Genomic DNA, 23,316 nt, shown 5'->3' on the forward strand with positions numbered 1-23,316 from the left:
ATTTAATTGTCATTTAGCAACATAGAGATGAAAGGAATATTCCGGGTTCAATACAAGTAAAGCTCAATCGACAGCATTTGTGGCATAATGTTTATTATTACCACAAAAATGGATTTCAACTCGTCCCTCCTTTAAAAAAAAAAAAGAAAAAAGTCTGTAAATCTGTTACAGTGAGGCATTTACAATGGGAGCGAATGGGGTCAATCCATAAACATTACCATACTCACTGGTTCTAAAATATAGCAACAAAACGTAAACAATATGCGTTAACATTTTAGTGTAATAAAATAATTTGATAACCTTTTCAGTGTAAAGATTTGTCCAATTTTACAACTTCATTGCCTTGATGACATAAGTAATCCCTAAAACCACCGTAAGAATGATTTAAACAACTTTACAGCCCAAATAATACATGAGTTTTAACAGAATAATCAATGTAAGTGGTTTTAAACCTTCAGAAAGTATTCCCCTTTCACTTCCATTGTAAGTCTCTCGATTTTTTTTTTTAAGGAGAGGAGTCGAAATAATTTTTGTGGTAATCAACATTATGCCACAAATGCTGCTGATTGAGCTTAACTTGTATTGAACCTGGAATATTCCTTTAAGAGTTAACTTTGTGGGATTTGAACATTTAACCCTTTTAGTAACTAACTTCAATTTGTAATCACATTGCTACAACATCCTTATTGCAGTGAAACCTGAACATGAATGTCTGAAAGTCCAGGATATGACTCAACTACAAAAGCAGTATGACAGACTCCTTTGGAATGATGGAATGAGATGGAAAAATCACTCAACAAACTGACACCCAGGAACAACAGAAGTTAAAAAAAAAAAAAAAAAAAATGTATTTCATGGGGACAATAACTCTGTGGAGAGGTTAGATGAAAACAATGGCAGACAATTAATCTAATGAAAACCAGATCAATCAGAAATCTATTGAGTACAAAATAAATGGTAAATGCTTAGTGTGTACAAGCATACAAATATCATTAGAAGATAGTAACAAAAACAATATATGAAATTACAATGTTTCCAATCAGTTGGTACACACACATTTAGGAGCCAACAGAACATTCTCTTTGATACTCCATTTCTTGTCATATTGTGACTGCCCTTTAATTCCCCACCAAACACACATCCTTGTTTAGACAGTTATTCTCATATACAAACATATCGAAGGCGTTACTTACTTTCAAAAGAATCTATACACATTTAAATGAGTTGAGAATAGGACAGATACCGGTAGGACTAAAGTAGGGTTGTTTCAAAATACAAAAATAGCAATAATTGGCTTCTAATTTAACATTTGTACAGGTTTTTAGATGTGACCTTTCCACAGCAGTTTTTCCTGATAAAATTAGCTTAAATTCATAATACTAATTATCAATTATAGCATATGTTGTGTAGGTAAGGCATTCATTTCATAACACATTACACTGTAAGCTAGCCTTTATGTTAGTCAGAGTATTAACACAATTACACACCTGATGAGCAAAAACATTTAGAATGAAGTAGGAATGGTTTATCCAACTCTGAAAGCATGTTTCTTCACTATATCTGAAAAGCTTTACGATGCAATAAATATGTTTAGTTATGTAGCATAAAGCTGTAAAGCTTCCACACAATAGCCTATTCTGCAATGCCAGTGAACTTTCAATCTCTCAAATACGCTTGTTGCCACTTCAGTTGTTAGTGTAACTTAATTACTTCTGCTGTCTGCTTTCAAGTGTTGTCATTTGCTGCAAGATGAGAACAAACAGCATTGGCTGAATTTTTTCAAAATCTTCATATCGGAGGCATGTTTGTTCAAAAGCATGTGATAAGCATGATGGTTGCTAGCACAAAGTAATTTAATTTCAGTAAAATTTTACAATAAAGTTCCATTTGTTCAAATGAACAATACTTTTACAGCACTTAATAATCTTGGTTAATGTTTTTTTTTTCAACATATACCAATACATTTTTAAAATCAAAAGTTGTATTTAACATTAATGCACTATGAACATACATGAACAATTGTATTTTTATAAACTAACCTTAAAGATGAATAAATGCTGTAAAAATATATATTGTTCATTGTCAGTTCATAATGCCTAATGCATTAACTAGTTAACCATCATTTCTTATTAATAATCTGTATGCAAGTTGTGTTCAGATAAGTCGTTAGTAAATATGTCATGACCATGCTTTTGGACAAAAGGTACTACTTAAAAACAGGAAGACAAAATGTAAAAATAAATCTAGCTCGTATTTTTTTTTTTTTAACCACTAACCACTGCTGGTGAGTTTAATCTATTTCTGTAATAAACATGAAATCCTCTCTGTGTCTATACAAAAGTAGTATAAAAACAATGGCATCACACTAATATAGACTGATTTGTCAAATTATGCTTGAATGGAGATCTGATATTTTCATCAGATGAATTGAACTGGGGCTGGTAAAGCCTCACATCTCAGTTGAATTTAGCAGGAGGCCGCTTTTCAGCCAGCCACTTTTGGTAAGGAGTAAATATACATATATATAAAAGCTTTATATACACACAGAATCAGCTTATCATACATATGGATCTGACACAGAGCCACACTTTTTTTTTCTCCTTGGAAAAGGGTTTAAAAGTTTTTGAGTACACTACTCTTATTGCATGGTGTGTGTGGAGGTCAAAGGTTGGCAATGGGAACATCAAAAAGGTCACAGAGGCCTTCAGTCTCATCCAGGTTATAGATGTAATCATGGTCACCAGGAGGAGGGGACAAACGTAGGAGTGGAGAGAACACTATGAAAGAGAAAGAGAGAATTGGTGATATTGTGGCCATGTTAGTCAATTACCAAATTCAATGTTGATGTTATCTAGCGGGCATTCTCTTTATTTTGCAACACACTCTTTATGTTTTAATTGAACATTTGCAGAAATCAACCCACAATGAGCTAATGTTTAAAAACAGCTTGTAATTTCATTTGATTGTCAAACTTACAACAACTTTTATTGATTACATAATATACATACATAAGCATACTTATTTGCGGTCTATAATAAACTGTTACATCATGACTTTTATTAACTTAAACATCCAAAGTTCCATTTCATGTTTAATAACAGACAATGTACAGGTTTCCTGATTCATGATGAGCATTACCTTCTGATGACATCAGCTCTTCCAGCAGATCTGTACTCACGATTTCTGTATGGAGGAAGAAGGAAATAGTGTGAAAATAGAAACCGCAATTCTTCCTTGTGTTCCGTAAAATCACTGCATCTCTAAAGGGATAGTTTAAAATAAATTAATTTACTTACCCTCATGTATTTCATTTTTCCGTGGAACACAAAAGGAGATATTAGGCAGATTAGCCTCAGTCACCATTCACTTTCATTGTAAGGAAAAAAAGATGCAAAGAAAGGGAATGGTGACAATGGCTAACATTCTGTCAAACATCTCCTTTTACATTTCACAGAAGTCAGTCAGTCATACAGGTTTGGATCAACATGAGGGTGAGTAACTGATGACAGCATTTTCATTTTTAGGTGAACTACTTCTTTAACAGACAATAACAAAAGCAAACAAGCATATTATTGTGGAACCACAAATGTCAAGTGTGTTGAACAGATCCTCACCTTTAGGGTCAAACATTTCTGAAAGATCTTTGGGGAAATCCAGCACTGAGAATAGAAATGGAAAAAATGAGTCAGAAATGCTGCATGATAGCTTACACACTCCACTTATAACAGGAAATGAAGAGTATTCTTTTAATAAAAACTAAAAAATATTTTAGTGCACTTACATTCTGAAGGGTCTGTTTTGATCGGTTCAAAAAGGGTCGAGGAATCAGGAAGTGAGGAGCTGCTGTCCAATGAAGCAGACGACTGCAGTTGCTGGGTATCCACTGAAGATAATGGCTTGGCTGTTGTGTCTGAAGTGGTTGTGCTTGATACGTCTAAAACCCACAACCATTGCATGAGAACAAAATGAAGAATAGAAAGACATCACAATCCAAAAAGGAAGAGGTTAGACACCATAGAATTTGTCTACCAGCACAAACTGTGTTAACTGCAAAATATCTAAAATTTATTTTATTTTACCACGCTTATCAGAAAGAAATGTGACAAAGTAACTGTGCTTCCAAAAAGTAATGCGGAACAGACAAAACAACTAATCACAGAAGGCATCTAACCTGTGGCTGTTGCAGCAGCAGTGGCAGTGGTTGTGTTGGGAGGGACGGTACTGGTGGTGGTGGGACTGTGGCAGGTGGAGGCAGGAGATGGCGTACTGTTGGCTGCTTGTTTGGTGGGATTGTCAGCAGCTGAGGTAGCTGAAGCTGGGGTGGGGAGGCCCTGAAGCATATCATCTGGTGGGGGTACTGGCAGCACCACAGGAGAAGAGCTAGAGGGGTCTTTATTGACCAGGAGGACCTCGATTGGGCCCGCGGTGCTCTTAAGGTGAATCTGGTACTTCTTTTGTCCATTGACCTGCTGAAAATAAAAAGATAAGATTAGGTTTTTTTTTTAAACTATTTAAAAAACACTACACTAGTTTGTGGGACTGGGTAAAGGTATCGATTTTGCGATGCATCGTGATTTGAACAATTTCAACGGCGATTCTTAAATCTCAAGATACATTTTTTTTACAAAATGTCACGCTATGTGACTGAAATGTCTGTGATTAGTCATTGGCTGGCAAATGATCAGATTTCAGTCACCAGTGATTGAGCAGTATATTAAGATCCATTCACTGCGTGTTGTAAAAGTGTTAACTAGTTCCGTGTAATGTGCGTGCGTCCAAAGAGACCCACACAATCAATTTGTCATTGAATAAATGTCTCTATTATACTTTGTTCTTTACAGTCAGTTGTTGGAATTTCATTCTAATCACACATACCCATGGATGCACGAAGAGGCTGTACACTCTCATTTAAAGCAAAATAACACTTCTGTGAGAAGCTGCCGGCATTCTTAAAGACACAGTACCAATTTAGCAATTGTTCTACATATTAATGTAAACACTTGTAAATAGTAAAAAATCATGCATGTAATCAATAAACATTTAACAAAATATATATGCAATAAGCAATATCATTTAGGCATCTAGCTTTTATTTTGACGGAAGCTTCACTTTTTCTTCTGAAGGATAAAAAGTTCGCTACATGGACCAGTGTGATCGTTAAAGCACAAATGCCGTGATTTAATGATATAAATGTATAGTCCACATGTGCTGCGCACTTCACAGTGGTTTAGTGCTCTGCTTTATCATCTAATACACACAAATGGTTCTCAATGTCTGTGGAATTTCCAGTGTATGAGCAGTCTGCATCACACATTTAAGCACGCAGCTCGAATGCAGACTGAGATTGCAGCCTTTCAAGGTTTGATTATCACACTTGCAAATTCTGCATTTCAGTGTACAAGGAGTAACAGAGCACACACTCAAATAAGCGTGTGAGCATTTGAAAGCAGTTGTGTGTCAGTCAGACAGCGTGCGTGTATCGGATTAAATCGGTGCTCGGGACTACCAGTACTGTAGAAACACTGTTATCGTGACATCATTTTCATTTTAGTACAGACTTGGTCCGAAGTACCGGTACTTTTGACAACACAAGTCCCCTGTATACTTAACATTATTTGATGGATCATTTATTTTATATGTAAGCAAAATTGACATTATAACTGAAATATACCCATATAAATCGATACTGAATCGAAAGCTTGTGAATTGGAATTGTTTCGGGAAATCTGCATCAATACCCAGGCCTACAAGTTTGTACCAGATAATGAATGACTGCACGTTAACATTGCAAGGATATTGTGCGGTCATTTTTAACCCCAAATCAATAAAAAAAATATAGAAAATAACATTTTGCATAAAGAAAAAAAGGCCTACATTAAGGACCATTAAGATTATTTGCATTGTGACATTATTTTCAGGACACTTACCAAGTCATTTTTACCCCTCAATTCTCATTATGGCAACATGTCCAGAAGTTTTACTTTTATACTTCCCAATTCCCAGTTTTTCAATGATGATTCTCATTACCATAATAAATTGAATTAAATTAAAAATCCACAAAAATTAAAAGGTAGTACCAAGGTAGTACTACTGTTATGTATAAATACTTAATGTAAATAATATATAATTTTTTCACATTGCAGTAATGAGAATATCATAATGACTTTCTTTTTCGCATTGCAGTAATATGAATTGGGGGGTAAAACGTGCATAACTGTCATGAAAATAATGTCCAAATTTATCAATCTTAATAGCAGCAAAAATAGACTTAATTTTCTAGATGCAAAATATAATTTCTTATGTATTGCTTTTGATTTTGGTGTAAAATAGGATCAGGACATTTTATGACAGGTTTCTTAAGAATCACCCAGTGGGCAAAAATACTAAATAAATACAAATAAAGGGACATAACCCTAACAAAACAATACTAAAAAGTATCATAGTACTAACATGTTTTTTGACGTACCACAGTATTCTTTGAAGCACCATGTAAATACCATGGTATAAGAATATGGCAATCATGTTTATCAAAGTACCATGTCAAGACCTTCTGACACCATAACCTTACCATAGTACTGCCACATTACTTTTTAGTAGGGAAATACAAGCAAAACTTACAGATTCAGGCACAGGAACCTCTAGCTGTGTTCCAGAGGGAGCTCTGATTGCTAGAAGAGTGTCACCTAGTGGCAAACAAGCATAGATGTATTGAATTAAAAAAAAAAAAAAAAAATTACATTTGTAGCATTAAGCATGGTATTGTGCTGTTAATGGCATTAATGCTCTGTTGTGTGCCTCATGGGTAAACCAACCTTTGAAGCAATTGCAGAGGTCTTGATGTGTTACATACGCCAAAGTGTTTTAGGTTAAGGACATACTACAAACATGAGCCTTGACATGAAATATCCTTTACTTCGAGGATCAATTTAAAAGGTTCAAAACAGCATCTAGGGCGAACACACACCAAAAGTGAGACATTCAAGGAATAACTGGAAGGATATGGGCTATTCAGTGAGTCATCGGTCACATTCTTGATGCTCTGTTGAACCCAAACCCTCTGCTGGTCCAGCTCATGTTCCCTTCGGTCAAGATCTTCCAATTCCAACTTGAGATCTATCAGCTTATCTGCAATTTCACGTGTGTTGCAGCCTGGACCAACACCCCTACAAACAAAAGAAAATAGAAACTGACTTACTTATTAGTCTACAATCTACATTAAGAGATATATCTACAAACGTAAACAGCAATAACTAAATGCACTCATTATTTTTGAACAGATATGTCTGGTGTTGTGATGTGTTTAAGTTAAATAAACCATTAAACCTCATCTGGTGAAATATATCTATACAAAACCCTTCATCTGGTAAATGTATAAGCTATAAAACCTTAATTTGGTAAATACTTATAAACAGAGCATTGTAATGGAGCTAAGTCTCCGTCGTTTCAAAATAAGAGTCCCTTGTGTGTTTTGGGCTTGTTTATAGTTAAGTCTCGCATTGTGCACCAATTCTTCATTTTTTTCTGGTAAATACTGAGATTTTGGTTAATCAAATAGTGGTCGACCGATATGGGGTTTTCAAATAGCCGATGCCAACACCAATATCTAGAGAGCAGGATGACTGATGGCTGATATAAATGCCATTACAAAACACACACTTATTTAATAAAGTGTTTACTTAAATTCACTTAAACTAAAAAGAAAAAAAAAAAAACTGAAAACCCTGACCGATATATCAGTCTATCACTACAAAAAACTGTATCTGGGATTTTATTAATTTTGGACTCCAGTAGCCAGGGGTGGGGTTATGAATTCCGGGGCACCATGCAACCATTCAGCTGAGGGCCCCTTTTTGACGTACAATGGGGTGAAATTACATAAAATTAATTAAAATCATTATTTTGAAATAATTTCTAACAGCCATTGTAGCCAAGACACATTCAAAATGTTTAAAGGATTAGTTCATACAAAAATAAAAATTCTCTCATCATTTACTCACCCTCATGCCATCCCAGATGTATATGACTTTCTTCTGCTGAACGCAAATTAAGATTTTTAGAAGAATATTTCAGCTCTGTAGGTCCAAACAATGCAAGTGAATGGGTGCCAAAATCTTAAAGCTCCAAAAGGCATTTATAGCCATCATGAAGTAATTATAGCCATCATAAATAATGTCTTCTGAAGCGAAACGCTCGGTGTGTAAGAAAGGGATCAATATTAAAATCTTTAACTATAAAATTTATCTTCCACCCAGTTGGGGTAGGCACAGTCACGAGAGTCGAATACACGCTTCCTCTCACATGACGCAAGCACATTGAAAGGTTTACGTGAGAACTGACGCATAAAATACAGAAGAGCTGTATTGTTTACAACACGTTATACAGAAGCTGAATTGGTTTTGCTATAGATTTTTATTTGTATCTGTTTCTTTTTCAAGATGGTGCTTGTGTGTGCTTATCCTGGACCCCTCAACCTACTGAAAAATGTTAGATTACGTCTGCAGGTCTCATCACAAGAGGAAAAACTAACTTTTTACAGATTTCCTATAAATTACCTTGAGCAACTGAAGCTATTGCTGCTTGCTGTTCACTGGGATATCAAAACACCTACTGAATCACTCAAAATATTGTGAAGTGAACATTTTTCCCCTGCTGATTTCAGACCAGCCGAGGGATCTGACGATATCGACATGTCAACATGCTTGTGTCACGCGTGAGGCAGTTTGAACTACACCCTTGTGACTGTGCATACCACAGCTGACTGGAAGCAAACATTTTTAGTAAAAATAAAAATCCATCTAATCTATTTCGTACACCTAGCTTTTAACATTAAATGTCTTATGAATTAATTTTATGATGGCTATATATGCTTTTTGGAGCTTCAATGTTTTGGCACCCATTCACTTGCATTGTATGGACCTACAGAGCTGAGATATTCTTCTAAAAATCTTAATTTGTGTTCAGCAGAAGAAAGTCATACACATCTGGAATGGCATGAGGGTGAGTAAATGATGAGAGAATTTTCATTTTGGGTGAACTATTTCTTTAATGAAATAAAAATTAACTGAAAGATAATGAATGCATGTTTTCCACTGTTTTCCACTAAATAAACATAAGGAAGAATGGTATTTAATTTATAATATAATAAATATAATTTATATGCACCAATACAGTAATATATATATATATATATATATATATATATATATATATATATATATATATATATACACACACACACACACATACTTGTTATTACAAAGCATGTTTAGTAAATGAAAAGGATTTGCAAAAACTACAACTTCACTCACTTATATTTTGGAACCCAGATGAATATTATTTGTTGTCCAGCATATTTATTATTATAATATGATACTGAATTAGTATTATTGTGAGGACTTGTTTAATACAATAGCAATATATTTCTATCATATTTACTTCACCTGGAGCTTTTATTTTGACGGAATGATAGTGCACTCCAGTGTAAAACTTTATTTGACCGTTTCCTTATTACAAATCTGGTGACATGCTGTGTTGTCCTACAATTCTGTGATACTGTGTCGCATTTTTAGATTTGTATAATAACTATAAGCAGCATCAAATGTTTGGAATTGCGCTATTAGGTGCACCTGCAGCACTTTGCCTTCACAATGCACATGAACCGCTCTGAGACAGCTGAGAACTATGGAAAGCTAAGAGGGTCAGAATTCACGTGTTTTGTATCGCCGTATTAAACTTTGAAACGCCATTTTCTAAACGCCGTAAGGCCTTAAGTAAACTGCGTTAGGCGTACATAAACGCCGTACGCCGTCATGCTTTAACGCCAGATACCGTCGGGTGCAGTCATTTAATGTGCTTTTGCACTGTGAAACAAAATAAATCATTGCCGTTAATTATTTGAATCTTCCGACTTGCCATAGAGACCTCAAACGCAATAGAGGAGTTAAGTACATGAGCAAATGAATGCGCTAATTAAATTACGTGAGGCGCTAAAACTTTATGCGTAGCGCCTTACGGTGATTAGAAAACGGCGTTTCGAAGCTTAATACGGCGATACAAAACACGTGAATTCTGACCCTCTCGGCTTTCCACCGAGAACAGCATATCCACCACATAACGCGTCACCTGTCACCTCGAGCATTTTGCTCAGCTTTACGACCGGGGCCCCCCGATGTCCAGGGGCCCCACGCAATTGGGGTGGTTTGCATGGTGGTTAACACCGCTACTGCCAGTAGCCTCTATGTCTGTGCTCATCACAGAAAGGAAAGTTTTTTTTTTCTTCGATTTTTTAAACTTACCAGCCTTTTTCACCACCTTTGTTATTGTATCAGCAAAATCCACTTTCGGTTGACCTCTAATTTTACCCGAAGTGACCCACTAAAATCTTTACCATGTTGCTACAAATCACTTTAATACTCAAAACATTGGCCGATAATGGAGGAATAGAAGGTCTTATTGAAAATACCATGATAGAGCATGTAAGCCTTACTTCCACTGGATGCTGTTTTTGGATTTCTTCTCAATGAGTCCAATGCCTTCCAAAACATTGGTGATGTCGTAGATGCGCCGTTTCTGCCTTACAGCCAAAGTATCAGCAGCCTAAGTCACATTTACACCAACAGAACAGAACAGAGATTCATTTTTTATCCCTCTCATTGTCTCATCATTACAAGCCAATAGACTAACTATAAAACAGGCCCCGCTTCTAAAGTGTTTTGCCTTTTACAAAGCAAGAAATACAGCCAGAATAAGCAACTTGATGCAATCAAGTTCCAGAAGCTCACTCATTTTTCTGAATGACTACAATGCACTGTCATGTTTGCGTTCAACGACTGAATACAAAATCCAAGTTGTTCTCTGTACAAATGATCTTAACGTTTTTAGGCGTAATATCAACTTTTAAACCCAAGAGATACAAAGTTTGCAACTCTGAGCGTGCAAAAAGCTCAAGTCTGGCCTAAACCATCCCAAGTAGCAGCAACTCAGAAGCACGTGCTTGTTTTGATGGCTTTTGTTTGAGTTTGCAGCCCGGACGGGCTCATTCTCCCAATTCAAACACAACCGCACAAACCTCCAGGATAAAACAACAAACACCAGGGGCCGTTTGCCTTGCCGACAGTGGTGACATTGCATATGCAACCTGTTAGCTGGCTCGCCTGGTTATGAAGGAACTACTTTATCTGAGCCAAGCATGTCGGGGGAGTTGAGAGAGGGGTTGTGTATGCCACCCCTTCCCCCTTTTAAAAAGAAAAGTAACTTTTTAAACAACTTTTTCTGTGTTTTAAGCGCAAAACACTGTAAAGTGCATCTGTTTGGATTCAAACGTTAAAAACGAGATGCATTTGCAACAGGCGCTATGCGCGTGCGACACTGAAAGCATAAAGACGGTGGTGATGATGAAGATGATGCACGCGCTAAACTCATCTCGTCCTTACAGCTTTCAGGTCCAACACTCCGTCCTTCGCTTCCTGCAGCAGAGTCACAAATTTGGTGGTGAGCAGCCCGAGACTTTTCTCGTGGCGACTGGGGGTCTGCGGCTGCAGAGGGTCTCCCATCGCCCCCAGTTCGTTTCTTCCGGTCTCTAAATCCATCAAGTTGCTTTATAATTATTAATAAATCCCCCCGGTTCTCGTCGCACTCTGTGTTGGTCTATATATTGAACGCTTTCTGCTGTAATAGCTCCACTCTCCGTTGACAGCACCGCCGCTTCTGCCGCCCTAACGTTCGCTTCCCGTCAACGGCCGCTGATTCCTGAAGCATGGACGGGTAAAGTGTATCTCACTGCGTTAAGATCCCAGTTCAGGTTCCAGTCCGGTTCAGGATGCAGGTTTACCCGAACCCAGGTGGCCTAACCGAGCGGACGCTCTCACAGCACCAGAGCTGAGCAGCTTGAATGACTGAAGCCGTTGAAGGAGCGGTGCATCATGGGATGACCTGATGAAAAGGAAAGGGATCCCTCTGCATTCTGTCAAACGGCCTATAGGGGGCGATAAGGACTGCAGTTTGAACAAGTGACCATGTAAGAAATGTATGCTGTGTCCGAAATCGTTCACTCATTCACTATTTCCTATATAGTGAATGACAGTGAGTGCACGAAATGAGTAAGTGAATTCGGAGTGAGCGTCGGAGCTCTAGGGCTGTCGCAGAAACAACGTCACATATGAACTTTTCGAAACACATCTGTAAAGATTTTATTTGATATGAGGGTATTAATTAAACTTGCACAGTTGTGTGTGTGTTTTTTTTTTTTTTTTTTTTTTTTTTTAAGTTATAACCATAAAACTTTGTGTGGAGCACTAAGGCACCTGTGGGTTTGCTTTGTTCTTGTTTTTCTTTTTCTTTTTTTCTTTTTTATTTCTTTTTTTTTTTTAAATGTATTATTATTATTATTTGTTTTGTTCTATTCTTTTTGTTAACTATTTTCATCTTCAGGCTTTGGTTAACTTTTATGTTTATATAACACCATATATAATTTTTCCCCATTAAAAAAAGTTTTACTCCTAAAGAAATTAATTGTAATTTTGAAACATATGTATAAAATCATGAGCACTTACATGAGATGAGGACTGTAGTCATATCAGTAACCTTATAAAAGCTGTTTTATTCTACAAGGGGCAGGGGCCATTTTAGAATCACATGACCAGCTGAATACTACTCGCTTAACCTCAGTAACCGTCTTGTTATTGGACACTTTCACTCTTGGATTAATCATGGCTGATTGTGAATAGTGAATTTCTACAATGGCATCTGTAACAGAAAATTATTGATTTTGAATGATGCTGCATCCACAACACTAGGTGTCACTGTAAGTCCAAGATGACATAAACAAAAAGTTACTGAGTGAATCTTTAACAAAGGGAACATAAATGTAGAGTGTTACCAACATTCTGAATGCGAGTAGACATTATATAGACAACGCAATATGCAAAGTCTTCACAAAAGTATTGCACATGTATTATGTATTTTACAGTCAAGTCATTTTTATCAAGTTAGCATTTTCCTACACTTCTACTTTGTCTTCATCCATTTTCATTATATGGAACATTTAAAATATTTCACTGGTATGACTGAAACACAAGTTCATTCAGTACACAATACATGCACTAATATATGGCAATTGGGAAAGATTATTCATGCATTTTCTGTTCATAGACAACATGCTTCATTCATAGGAATGGGATTTGAAGTGGGAGGGCTTGGTGCATGAGTATCTGATTGTTTGTGTAAAACGAGAGCAGTTAACATTTGGACACGGTCAGCATGCTAGGCTTTTTGATTCTGGTGTGGATATGCATCTTCCTCGTATTCCTTTTTATCCGGATCCCGAAACCTAAGAACTTTCCCCCCGGACCACGTCCTCTCCCATTATTTGGGAATTTGCTCCAGCTGAACATTAACAATCCTTTGAATGACTTTGAGAGGGTATAGTATTGCATTCTTTGACAAATGTACATGGGGAATAACTGTGCAACATTCACTTGTTGCTTTCAAGAGTTAGATATTGCATTTAATTTTATTAAATTATCTGGTATTGTGTTATGTATAATCAGCATTATGGAAAAGTTTATGTGTAGTATCATAATGTTCAGTGTTGGGTGTAATGCATTACTAAGTAATTAATTACTGTAATTAAATAAAGAGTAATGGATTACTCTTAATTTTTCAGTAATTTAATTACAGTTGCTTCTGATGTAATTGTGTTAAATACTCTATAGACTATAGAACAATTCTATATAAAACAACAGTGAACTTAAAATCGAAATTTAATGTCTAATGTTAAAATGTATAATGTCAAATGTTTTCTAATTTAATGCAGTTCCCTTAAATTCTTTGGCCAGTTCATGAATAATTTATTTGATTTTATATGATTTATTTGATATAACTAAAAGAACAGTTTCATGTCTATCCTTGTATTTTTCTGGTCGAGGTTGATAATAGTTTTAGAAAGTAATTAGTAATGCAATTACTTTTCAGACAGAGTAATTAGTACAGTAATATAATTACACTGTAGAAGATGTATTTAGTAGTTACTAATTAATTACCTTTTTGAGTAACTTACCCAACACTGATAATGTTCAACTTTTTAGCTGGCAGATCGCTATGGAAAGGTTTATAGTCTGTACATTGGATCAAGACCTACAGTGGTCCTTAATGGATGTGAGGCTTTGAAGGAAGCTCTTGTTAATAAGGCTGTGGAGTTTGCCGGACGCCCACGTGATCTCATGGTCAACCATATCACGGAGGGAAAAGGTAATCTACAAATAGTTGCCAGTCATCAGCTTGACAATGAACCCTCACTTTCAGACCTCTGTACAGACTAAGGTTAATAAATATCTTTTTGATGCTGTTCTCTTTTTGTTTTAAAACCCAAAGAGCAATTTGAAGCCTTATCTGAAAAGTGAACTCACTTAGTATCAGTGTGACCCATAACTGACATCCAAATATAGTTATAGGTGTTATAAATGACATACAGAAATTGTTGTAGGTGTAATTTTGGCTGATTATGGACCTGGTTGGAAAGAACACAGACGGTTTGCCCTTATGACCCTGAGGAACTTTGGCCTCGGGAAACAATCTATGGAAGAGAGAATTCTGGGAGAGATCTTGCATGTTATTGCCAAATTGGACAAAAGTGTTGGTAAGGTGTGCTCATTTTGTTATTTGGTAGCTGATGCAAAACATTTGCATCACTTTATATATATATATATATTAGTGTTATTATTATTATTATTATTATTATTATTATTATTATTACATTTCTGTAAATACATATCCTATTACATACATAAAAATACATTTTAATCAATGTTCTTTTACAGACCACATACTGTATCTTACATCCAAATGAACTCACTCAAGATGCTGAACTGACAATCTGATCAAAACACATTTTGTCTGTACAGGAAGCTCTTTTGATCCTCAAACTATGTTCCACAATGCTGCATCTAATATCATCTGCACTGTTCTGTTTGGATCCCGCTATGATTACAATGATGAATTCCTTAAGCTTTTTATTCACCTGTATACAGAGAATGCAAAGATTGCTAATGGACCATGGGCCATGGTGAGACATTGTATTTGTTTTATTTGTTTTGTCATTGTGGCCATGGTATGTCACTGCAACTTTAAATTGATTGTGTTCACAGTTATTCAAACACATCGAGTCCAAAAGCATGAAACCACATTAAAAAATCTGGCATAAATCAGGAAATAAATAGAACATTTTAGGATTTTAAAAAAGTGCCATAAAATGAAGAAGAAATTCTGTATATGATTCTGCACTATTTCAACTAAAAAAATGTTTAAAAATGTTTTAGCCTATTTTTAAGATTGACGTATTTCTATTTCATCACAAAATTCCATCTAATTGAATCGTGTAATATTTAAAAAAAAAAAAGTAATTTAATTTGATGGAATTTTGTTATGAAACTGAAATGTGTAAATCTTAAAATATTTTTTTAGCGTAGGCAGAGGTGTAAAAACTTTATATGCAATTTATGCAAAGCATAGGGGCGCCACATCAAGGGGGTCACCAAGGCAGGCACTCCGTAAGACAATGTTCAACCAGTGTTTTAGAGCTCCTTAGACCCAAAAACTTTTGTATAAACCAGAATGCAAGCCTTCCACTAGTCATCTCAGACTAAAAAATACTCTATTTCTCTGCAGATATATGATTCCTTTCCTTTGCTGAGAAATCTGCCCCTGCCCTTTAAGAAGGCCTTCAAAAATTCATATATAGCCAAACAAATGTCTGTAAATCTGGTCAAAGAGCACAAAAAGACAAGAGTCCCAGGAGAGCCGAGGGACTTCATTGACTGCTATTTGGATGAGCTTGACAAGGTGTGTGTACCTGTGTGGTATTTCTACAGGTTGAAATAGAACTGAATGAGACAGCAGGACTGCATTTTAGAATGAAGTCTTCTCTATTATCCCTAATCACTGGATATCTTAATCTTACCAGAGAGGAAATGATGGTTCCACCTTTGCTGAAGCCCAACTTATCCTGTACGTTCTGGATTTGCACTTTGCAGGGACTGATACCACATCCAACACACTGCTCACTGGTTTTCTCTACCTCATGACTCACCCTGAAGTTCAGGGTATGTAATTTGATTTATCAATCCATTTTAATTATTGTCCTCTTGATTAAACAGATAAGAATTATCCTCGTCTTTTCTCTAGAGAGATGTCAGCGAGAGATTGATGAAGTTCTGGATGGAAAAGATCAGGCGTCTTATGAAGACAGACACAATATGCCGTACACAGTCGCTGTGATTCATGAGGTTCAGCGTGTCGCTAACACTGTACCACTCAGTGTGTTTCACTGCACCACCAAAGACACAGAGTTGATGGGCTACAACATCCCAAAGGTGAGGAAATTGGATACACTGTGAAAAAAACAGCCCACTGAAACTGAAAGTTTAAATACAACTTGCAGCGTTGGTTCATTGCAAGTTTCTGACCACTTTGATTTCACTTACTGATTAAGAAATCTGAGTTGAGTTTTTTGTACTTTATCCCTTTAAAATAATCCTTATTTTATTATTTTCTACTCCAGGGAACTCTCATAATTCCTAATCTAACTTCTGTACTAAAAGAAGAGGGCCAGTGGAAGTTTCCTCATGAGTTTAATCCAGCCAACTTCCTGAATGATCAAGGCCAGTTTGTGAAGCCCGAGGCCTTTATGCCCTTCTCTGCAGGTAAACTTTCAGATACATCACTATTTTCCTAATAAAGACAGGTGGATGAAATCCCATCATTTAGTTTTATTTAGTTTGAGCCTATTCTGTGACTAACATAAGTACACATGTTGTTTACAGGTCCCCGTGTGTGTCTCGGTGAGGGTCTTGCTCGTATGGAGCTCTTCCTGGTTTTGGTGACTCTGTTGCGCCGTTTCCAGTTTGTGTGGCCTGAAGATGCTGGAGAACCAGATTACAGCCCAGTGTATGGGGTCACACTCACACCCAAACCCTACAGAATGCACATCAAACTCAGAGAGATAGTCAGACTGTAATAATGGTGTCAGATTTCTTGCATTTTTTGCAAAAATGGATGTCATTTATTAAAAAAATGTTATGTATTATGACTACATGTAAAATGGTATGTATTATGACATGTATTAAAAGGTCCTAAACAGGATTAAATACATTATGTATGTAATGGATTATTGATGCAGTTTGTATTTAAAAGGATAGTTCACCTAAAAATGAAAATTCTCTCATCATTTACTCATCCTCATGTGTATGACTTTCTTTCTTCAGCAGAACACAAACAAAGATTTTTAGAAGAATATCGCAGCTCTGTAGGTCCATACAATGCAAGTGAATGGGTGCCAAAATTTTGAAGCTCCAAAATCCACATAAGGGCAACATAAAATTACTCCAGACGACTCTGGTGGTTAAATCTATATCTTCCGAAGCAATATGACGGGTGAGAAACAGATCAATAGACCTTATTCACGCTAGCGCCATCTTTGATTTTTAAAGGGAATGGAAATGAGGCTGTGAGGGATAGACTTAAAATCTCTTCAATGGCACAAATGGTATAAAGTTGTATAAAGCTCCTTGATCACATCTGATTTTCCACAACTCATGTTGTCTGGAGTTCTTTGTATACTGAATGTTCTTGGACAGATGTTTATAAATGTCTTGTCCGCGGAACAATCCAAAAACACTTTAAACTGTAGTACAGCACACTGAAAAGAATGTAAGTTTATTCCTCACAGCCTTGTTGTCATTCCCATTATCAAAGATGGCGCTAGTGTGAATAAAGTCTATGGCTGCATCCTAAAACAGGAAAATTCTGCTTTTAGAGGCTGTATACGAAGACAGGATGAAAATAAGATGCTTTTCAAACTGTTTGGAGACCAGTTTCCTTAAGAGTTCCATTCATTCAAAACAACTGCCAGTTAAATCATTAACTGATTAGGAAGCAAGGCAGCAAGTCAGCTGCCTGCATTTTCGGATGCAGCCAACATTTAAGTCCTTTTTCCTTCACTTTTACATTCTCCTTCTTCTGTTTTTGGTGATTCACAAGTGCATATCACCCCCTACTGGACAGGGTGGAGAATTTATGACAAAAAAATGACTGATAATTATTTATCTGTTTCTCACCTAGACCTATCATACTGTGTCTGAACACATGGATTTAACCACTGAAGTCTTTGGATTACTTTTATGCTCCCTCTATATGGATTTTGGAGCTTCAAAATATTGGCATCCATTTACTCACATTGTGAGGACCTACAGAGCTGAGACATTCTTCTATAAATCTTAATTTGTGTTCTGCAGAAGAAAGAAAGTCATTCACATCTGAGATGCCAGGAGTGTGAGTGAATCATGAGAGAATTTTAATTTTGTGAACTATCCCTTTAAGTGCTTCAGTAAAAAATATTTACAAAATGTTTCCTTTAAATGAAAATATGCAATTATCTTGTATTGAATAGTATTTTCCCATGCTGCATTAAACAAAAGAACCCTTTTGATCATTGGTCGAAATCAGTTGTGTATGGTGGATGTCTGAAATGAGGCAAAGTTTAATTTTTTATTAATCCAATATAAGCTAATGTTCTCTTTGGATAAAATTGTCTCTTAAATTTACTAAATGTACATTTTCCTGTGATATTTGATGTTTACACAGTGACTGTGTTAAAGACAGATGGTACTATCAACAAACAACACATAGCCTGCTTTAATATTATAATTTATATTAATACTATTGGCTAAAACCTAGTCAAAAATAACTACAATAATACATGTTGCTTTTATTCATTATTCCTGGCTGTTAGTCAACAAATTCTTATTAAACCTTGCACATGTCATGAAGTGGCAAACATGGAGGTGCACTTTTATTTTAACTGCTGAGAGCTCACTAAAAACAGCCAAGTTCATTTTGATTTGGACATGACCGAAAATGGTGGTGCTCAAGTGGGTGAATATTTAACTCTGTAAGTAGTCCATACATTTCCAACAGATCATCCATTCAGGATGGTTTAGCGGCTGTTTGCGAGAGTAAAATAAAGAACCTTTATTTTATTTTTTTCTAATACTTTAACCATGATCATTAGGTCAGAGATTGCATGTGATTTAATGGTTTTAGTACCTGCAGCTGGTTCCAACAGCCCCTTTAAGTTAAGAAAATCCTTAAATATAATAAAAGTTAATATAAACTGGGCCCTAATTCTGATTTATCTGTCAATAGAGACATGCATTCTGTTGTTTTATACAGTACTAAAGGAATTTTAAATGTAGTTTTAAGGTGAAGGTCTGCTCAACAAAAGTCATTTTATCTTTCTTGGAATATGGCCACAATATCTGAACAGATAAGGCAACATGCCTAGTCTAGATTCAATTTGTTTTAGTAGGTGGTTTGAGTTCACTGACTTGTTTTTGCTTTTGTAAAAAGAGAGCTTATAGCAGTTGGGCATCAGTCAGCATGCTGGGCTCTTTGATTCTGCTGTGGATATGCGTCCTCCTCGTCTTCCTCTTCATCCGGATCCAGAGGCCCAAGAACTTCCCTCCTGGACCTCAACCTCTCCCAATATTTGGGAATCTGCTTGATCTGAGCATCAACAATCCTTTGAAAGATTTTGAAAAAGTATTGTTTCATTTTTGGTTGTAGATCATTGGTGCTCTAAAAAGTTTTTATTTTCTTGCTTCTTAAAATACACACACATATATATATATATTTACAATATTTGCAGCTTGCAAAACGCTATGGGAATGTTTATGGTCTGTATTGGGGATCAAGACCAGTCGTGGTTCTTCATGGTTTTGAGGCTATAAAGGAAGCTCTGGTTACTAAAGCTGTAGACTTTGCAGGACGACCAACAGACTTTATGATCAATCATATTTCGGAGAATAAAGGTAAGTTCTAAGATATCAGTTCAATAATATGTGACCTGCCCCTTCAATTTGATTCATTTTGAGTTTTATGCACTAAATAGGATCAGTGTTTTAATGACATAACTATTATGTTTCTACTCATTCTATACTTCTTCAAACCATTGACAAAATATTATAATTTCAATATTGACTGAGACTTTACATTAGTGCAAAAAATGTTTGAGACCAAAAATTCAAGAGGAAATCTTAGACTTGACTGGGAGAGAAGTAATTTTGGCAAATTATTTAAAATACACATTACCCAGGATTAATGGACTTTGCAGTATGATGCAACCTGTACCATATATCATGCAACAGCTTTTAATTTATGTTCACCAATTGCCTTTTAAACAATATGTGCACTTTCGGAGTTACTTTGGAAGAAAGCGTCTGCTAAGAACATAAATATGAATATAACTGAGAGATGCAGTAGGTGTAGCTGATCAGTATGTTACAGCTGTTTTAGTGGCTGACTATAAACTGTTTTAAGTCACGTTAAAAAAAGTGTTTGAATAGCCACAGGTCATAACTGACATCATCATTGTACCATAGGTGTGATTTTGGCTGATTATGGCCCTGCTTGGAAGGAGCATCGACGCTTTGCCCTTATGACCCTGAGGAACTTTGGCCTCGGGAAGCAGTCCATGGAGGAGAGAATTCTGGGAGAGACCTCACACATTATTGCCAAATTGGAAAACAATGCTGGTATTTGTGTTTTTACCTAAAATTCCATTTCATAATCTCATATCTTTAAATTGCACCTTATTTCCCACTCATCTTACTCTACAAAAAGACATGCATTGTATCTCTACAGAAGGAAATGTGAATCCTCAGACTATGTTCCACAACGCTGCATCAAATGTCATCAGCTTGGTTCTGTTTGGAACCCGTTATGATTACAACGAAGAATTCCTCAAGCGCTATGTTTCCCTCATTACAGAGATTTCAAAGATCCTCAATGGACCATGGAACATAGTAAGACATCAAATTAGTTACCTTAACACTTAAATGCATGGGAATTTCACCAAACACTCTTACATATTTGGGTTTTGAGACGTTAGAGAGATCTACAAAATGCCCAGATAATGTAACATTTTCAAAATATTTTCAAGACAATTAGAAAATAATAGAATAAAATATATTTGTATATATTTTGATGTTTTATTTCTCATATATCAAAAAGATAATGCAACAAATCAGGACAAATCTAGAAGAGGATTCATCACTTTCACATGGTAATTTCATGATACGTAACAGGCTGTCAAACACATACTGAGCTACACATAACACATTAGATACACATAAGCTACACATATGTATTTTCTCAGGCATTTACTGAGTCTAAATAGATGCACAACATGACAATAGACATATCACACTGTTCATGTGTTACACTTGCTATAGTGTACTTCTATGTTGTTTCTTCATCAAATAGCAATGTCAAATATAAATCAAGACAATCACTGAAACATCAGCGCCACCTTAAGTAATGTCTAATATGCAAGTGTAGCATAGCATGTGTAACATGTATGTGTACATGCTTTTAATTGGAAATACATCAACACAAGAAAACTGTACCTGTCAAGTCAAGACTTTAAAGACTTTAAAGGTGCTCTTACTAATAATAATCATGGCTTGCTGCGAATTGTATTTTTCTACATGACGCTGCATCCACACCACTAGGTGTCAGTATAAGTTCAAGATTAACATAAAATTATGAACTAAACTTTTAATAGAAAAATACTGAAATGATTGACATTTGTCTTTGGAAAAAATAATGTCACTGAAATAAAGTCATTGCAGATGTTGCTTACATTTTAGATTGTATGAATATGTCAAACATTTGCTTTCCTTACAGATTTATGACACATTTCCTACATTGAGATGCTTGCCTCTGCCCTTTAAAAAAGCCTTTGTTAATATAGAAAAGATCAAAAGTCTGACTTTGAGTCTGATCGATGAACACAAGAAGACGAGAGTCCCTGGAGAGCCGAGAGACTTCATTGACTGCTATCTGGATGAGCTTGAGAAGGTGTGTGTTTGTGTGTGATAGTCTGGCTTTGCACCTTTAACAGATGCACAGAGTCTCAACTGAAAGATATTTTATGTCCCCAGAAAGAAAATACTGGTTCCACCTTTGCTGAAGCCCGACTCATCATGTATATAATGGATTTGCACTTTGCAGGGACTGATACCACATCCAACACCCTGCTCACTGCTTTTCTCTACCTCATGACTCACCCTGAAGTTCAGGGTCTGTATTTTGATTTATCAGTCTATTTTAATTATTGTCCTCTAGTTTAAACAGATAAGAATTATCCTCATCTTTTCTCCAGAGAGATGTCAGCGAGAGATTGATGAAGTTCTGGATGGAAAAGATCAGGCGTCTTATGAAGACAGACACAATATGCCGTACACACTCGCTGTGATTCATGAGGTTCAGCGTGTCGCTAACACTGTACCACTCAGTGTGTTTCACTGCACCACCAAAGACACAGAGTTGATGGGCTACAACATCCCAAAGGTGAAGAAACCTGCTTATAAACCACAGTTTTTCATGCTTTATCAATTTAGACTCATTCTCCTGTCTCAACCCATCCAGGGAACTGTTGTTATCTGTAACCTTACAACTGTACTAAAAGAAGAGGGCCAGTGGAAGTTTCCTCATGAGTTCAATCCAGCCAACTTTCTGAATGATCAAGGCCAGTTTGTGAAGCCTGAGGCCTTTATACCATTTTCTACAGGTAACCGTAGAACCATGGCATGGAGTCACATTGTTTGCATTTTAGCTTGTTTGAACCTCCCTTACCAAAACCGAGAGTTCATGGCAATTGAACTCTCATGCCGCAAATTCACCACTGATCATTTTTACATGCAAATGAGCTTGTGATTTGCTGCAAATGTTTGCCAGAAGTTTGCTGCTCTTTGCCGGTAGTGGTGAACCTGCCGTTTGCCTTGAGCTTTTGATTTTTGTAAGGGCTATTCTGGACCAACATAAGTACACATATTGTTTACAGGTCCCCGTGTGTGTCTCGGTGAGGGTCTTGCTCGTATGGAGCTCTTCCTGGTTTTGGTGACTCTGTTGCGCCGCTACCAGTTTGTGTGGCCTAAAGATGCTGGAGAACCAGATTACACCCCAGTGTATGGGGTCACACTCACACCCAAACCCTACAGAATGCACATCAAACTCAGAGAGATAGTCACATTATACTGATGTTGTTATATTTTGGTGAATATGTTGCGAAGATAGTTTGATTTCATTCATTTTTAGGGTTAGGGTTAGGGTTTAAATAGTGTGTATTATGCCTGATCCTAGACATTATAAAAGTTCCTAAATAGAAGTAAATACGATATGTTTGTTAATGGATCATTGACACAGTTTGGTTTTAAGTACACCAAGGGCTTCAATAAAAGTTTTTACAAACATTTTATTTTA

At 36.3% G+C, this 23,316-nt stretch overlaps 3 protein-coding genes across 5 annotated transcripts; 2 read left to right on the plus strand and 1 right to left on the minus strand.

Annotated features, from left to right (window-relative positions):
* Positions 1-919: 919 nt before the first annotated feature.
* On the minus strand, positions 920-11,899 carry LOC127437373 (transcription factor E2F4-like). 2 transcript variants are annotated; one of them, XM_051692196.1, is made up of 10 exons: positions 11,433-11,899; positions 10,487-10,596; positions 7,002-7,163; positions 6,813-6,856; positions 6,619-6,683; positions 4,172-4,466; positions 3,782-3,934; positions 3,615-3,659; positions 3,139-3,183; positions 920-2,777 (listed from the first exon to the last, which is right to left on the minus strand). In XM_051692196.1, exons 1-10 carry the CDS (start codon positions 11,586-11,588, stop codon positions 2,662-2,664), a joined length of 1,191 nt encoding a protein of 396 aa, XP_051548156.1. In that variant the 5' UTR covers positions 11,589-11,899; the 3' UTR covers positions 920-2,661. The 2 variants fall into 2 exon arrangements, with proteins under 2 accessions (XP_051548156.1, XP_051548155.1); XM_051692195.1 differs by having other exon boundaries at positions 4,172-4,469.
* A 1,346-nt stretch (positions 11,900-13,245) lies between these two features.
* Positions 13,246-18,479, plus strand: LOC127437514 (cytochrome P450 2F2-like). Of its 2 annotated transcripts, XR_007896574.1 has the most exons (10): positions 13,246-13,419; positions 14,085-14,247; positions 14,483-14,635; positions 14,901-15,061; positions 15,664-15,837; positions 15,959-16,097; positions 16,180-16,367; positions 16,556-16,697; positions 16,818-17,427; positions 18,115-18,479. XR_007896574.1 is itself a non-coding variant. In XM_051692487.1 (9 exons), exons 1-9 carry the CDS (start codon positions 13,258-13,260, stop codon positions 17,009-17,011), a joined length of 1,476 nt encoding a protein of 491 aa, XP_051548447.1. In that variant the 5' UTR covers positions 13,246-13,257; the 3' UTR covers positions 17,012-18,479. The 2 variants fall into 2 exon arrangements, 1 of the variants encoding a protein (XP_051548447.1); XM_051692487.1 differs by having other exon boundaries at positions 16,818-18,479.
* A 926-nt stretch (positions 18,480-19,405) lies between these two features.
* On the plus strand, positions 19,406-23,306 carry LOC127437513 (cytochrome P450 2F2-like). The gene is made up of 9 exons (XM_051692486.1): positions 19,406-19,593; positions 19,700-19,862; positions 20,433-20,585; positions 20,695-20,855; positions 21,739-21,912; positions 21,996-22,134; positions 22,217-22,404; positions 22,483-22,624; positions 22,898-23,306. Exons 1-9 carry the CDS (start codon positions 19,432-19,434, stop codon positions 23,092-23,094), a joined length of 1,479 nt encoding a protein of 492 aa, XP_051548446.1. The 5' UTR covers positions 19,406-19,431; the 3' UTR covers positions 23,095-23,306.
* The last annotated feature ends 10 nt before the right edge of the window (positions 23,307-23,316 follow it).

This window comes from Myxocyprinus asiaticus, chromosome 48, assembly GCF_019703515.2.
Source record: "Myxocyprinus asiaticus isolate MX2 ecotype Aquarium Trade chromosome 48, UBuf_Myxa_2, whole genome shotgun sequence".
Classification (NCBI taxonomy): domain Eukaryota; kingdom Metazoa; phylum Chordata; class Actinopteri; order Cypriniformes; family Catostomidae; genus Myxocyprinus; species Myxocyprinus asiaticus.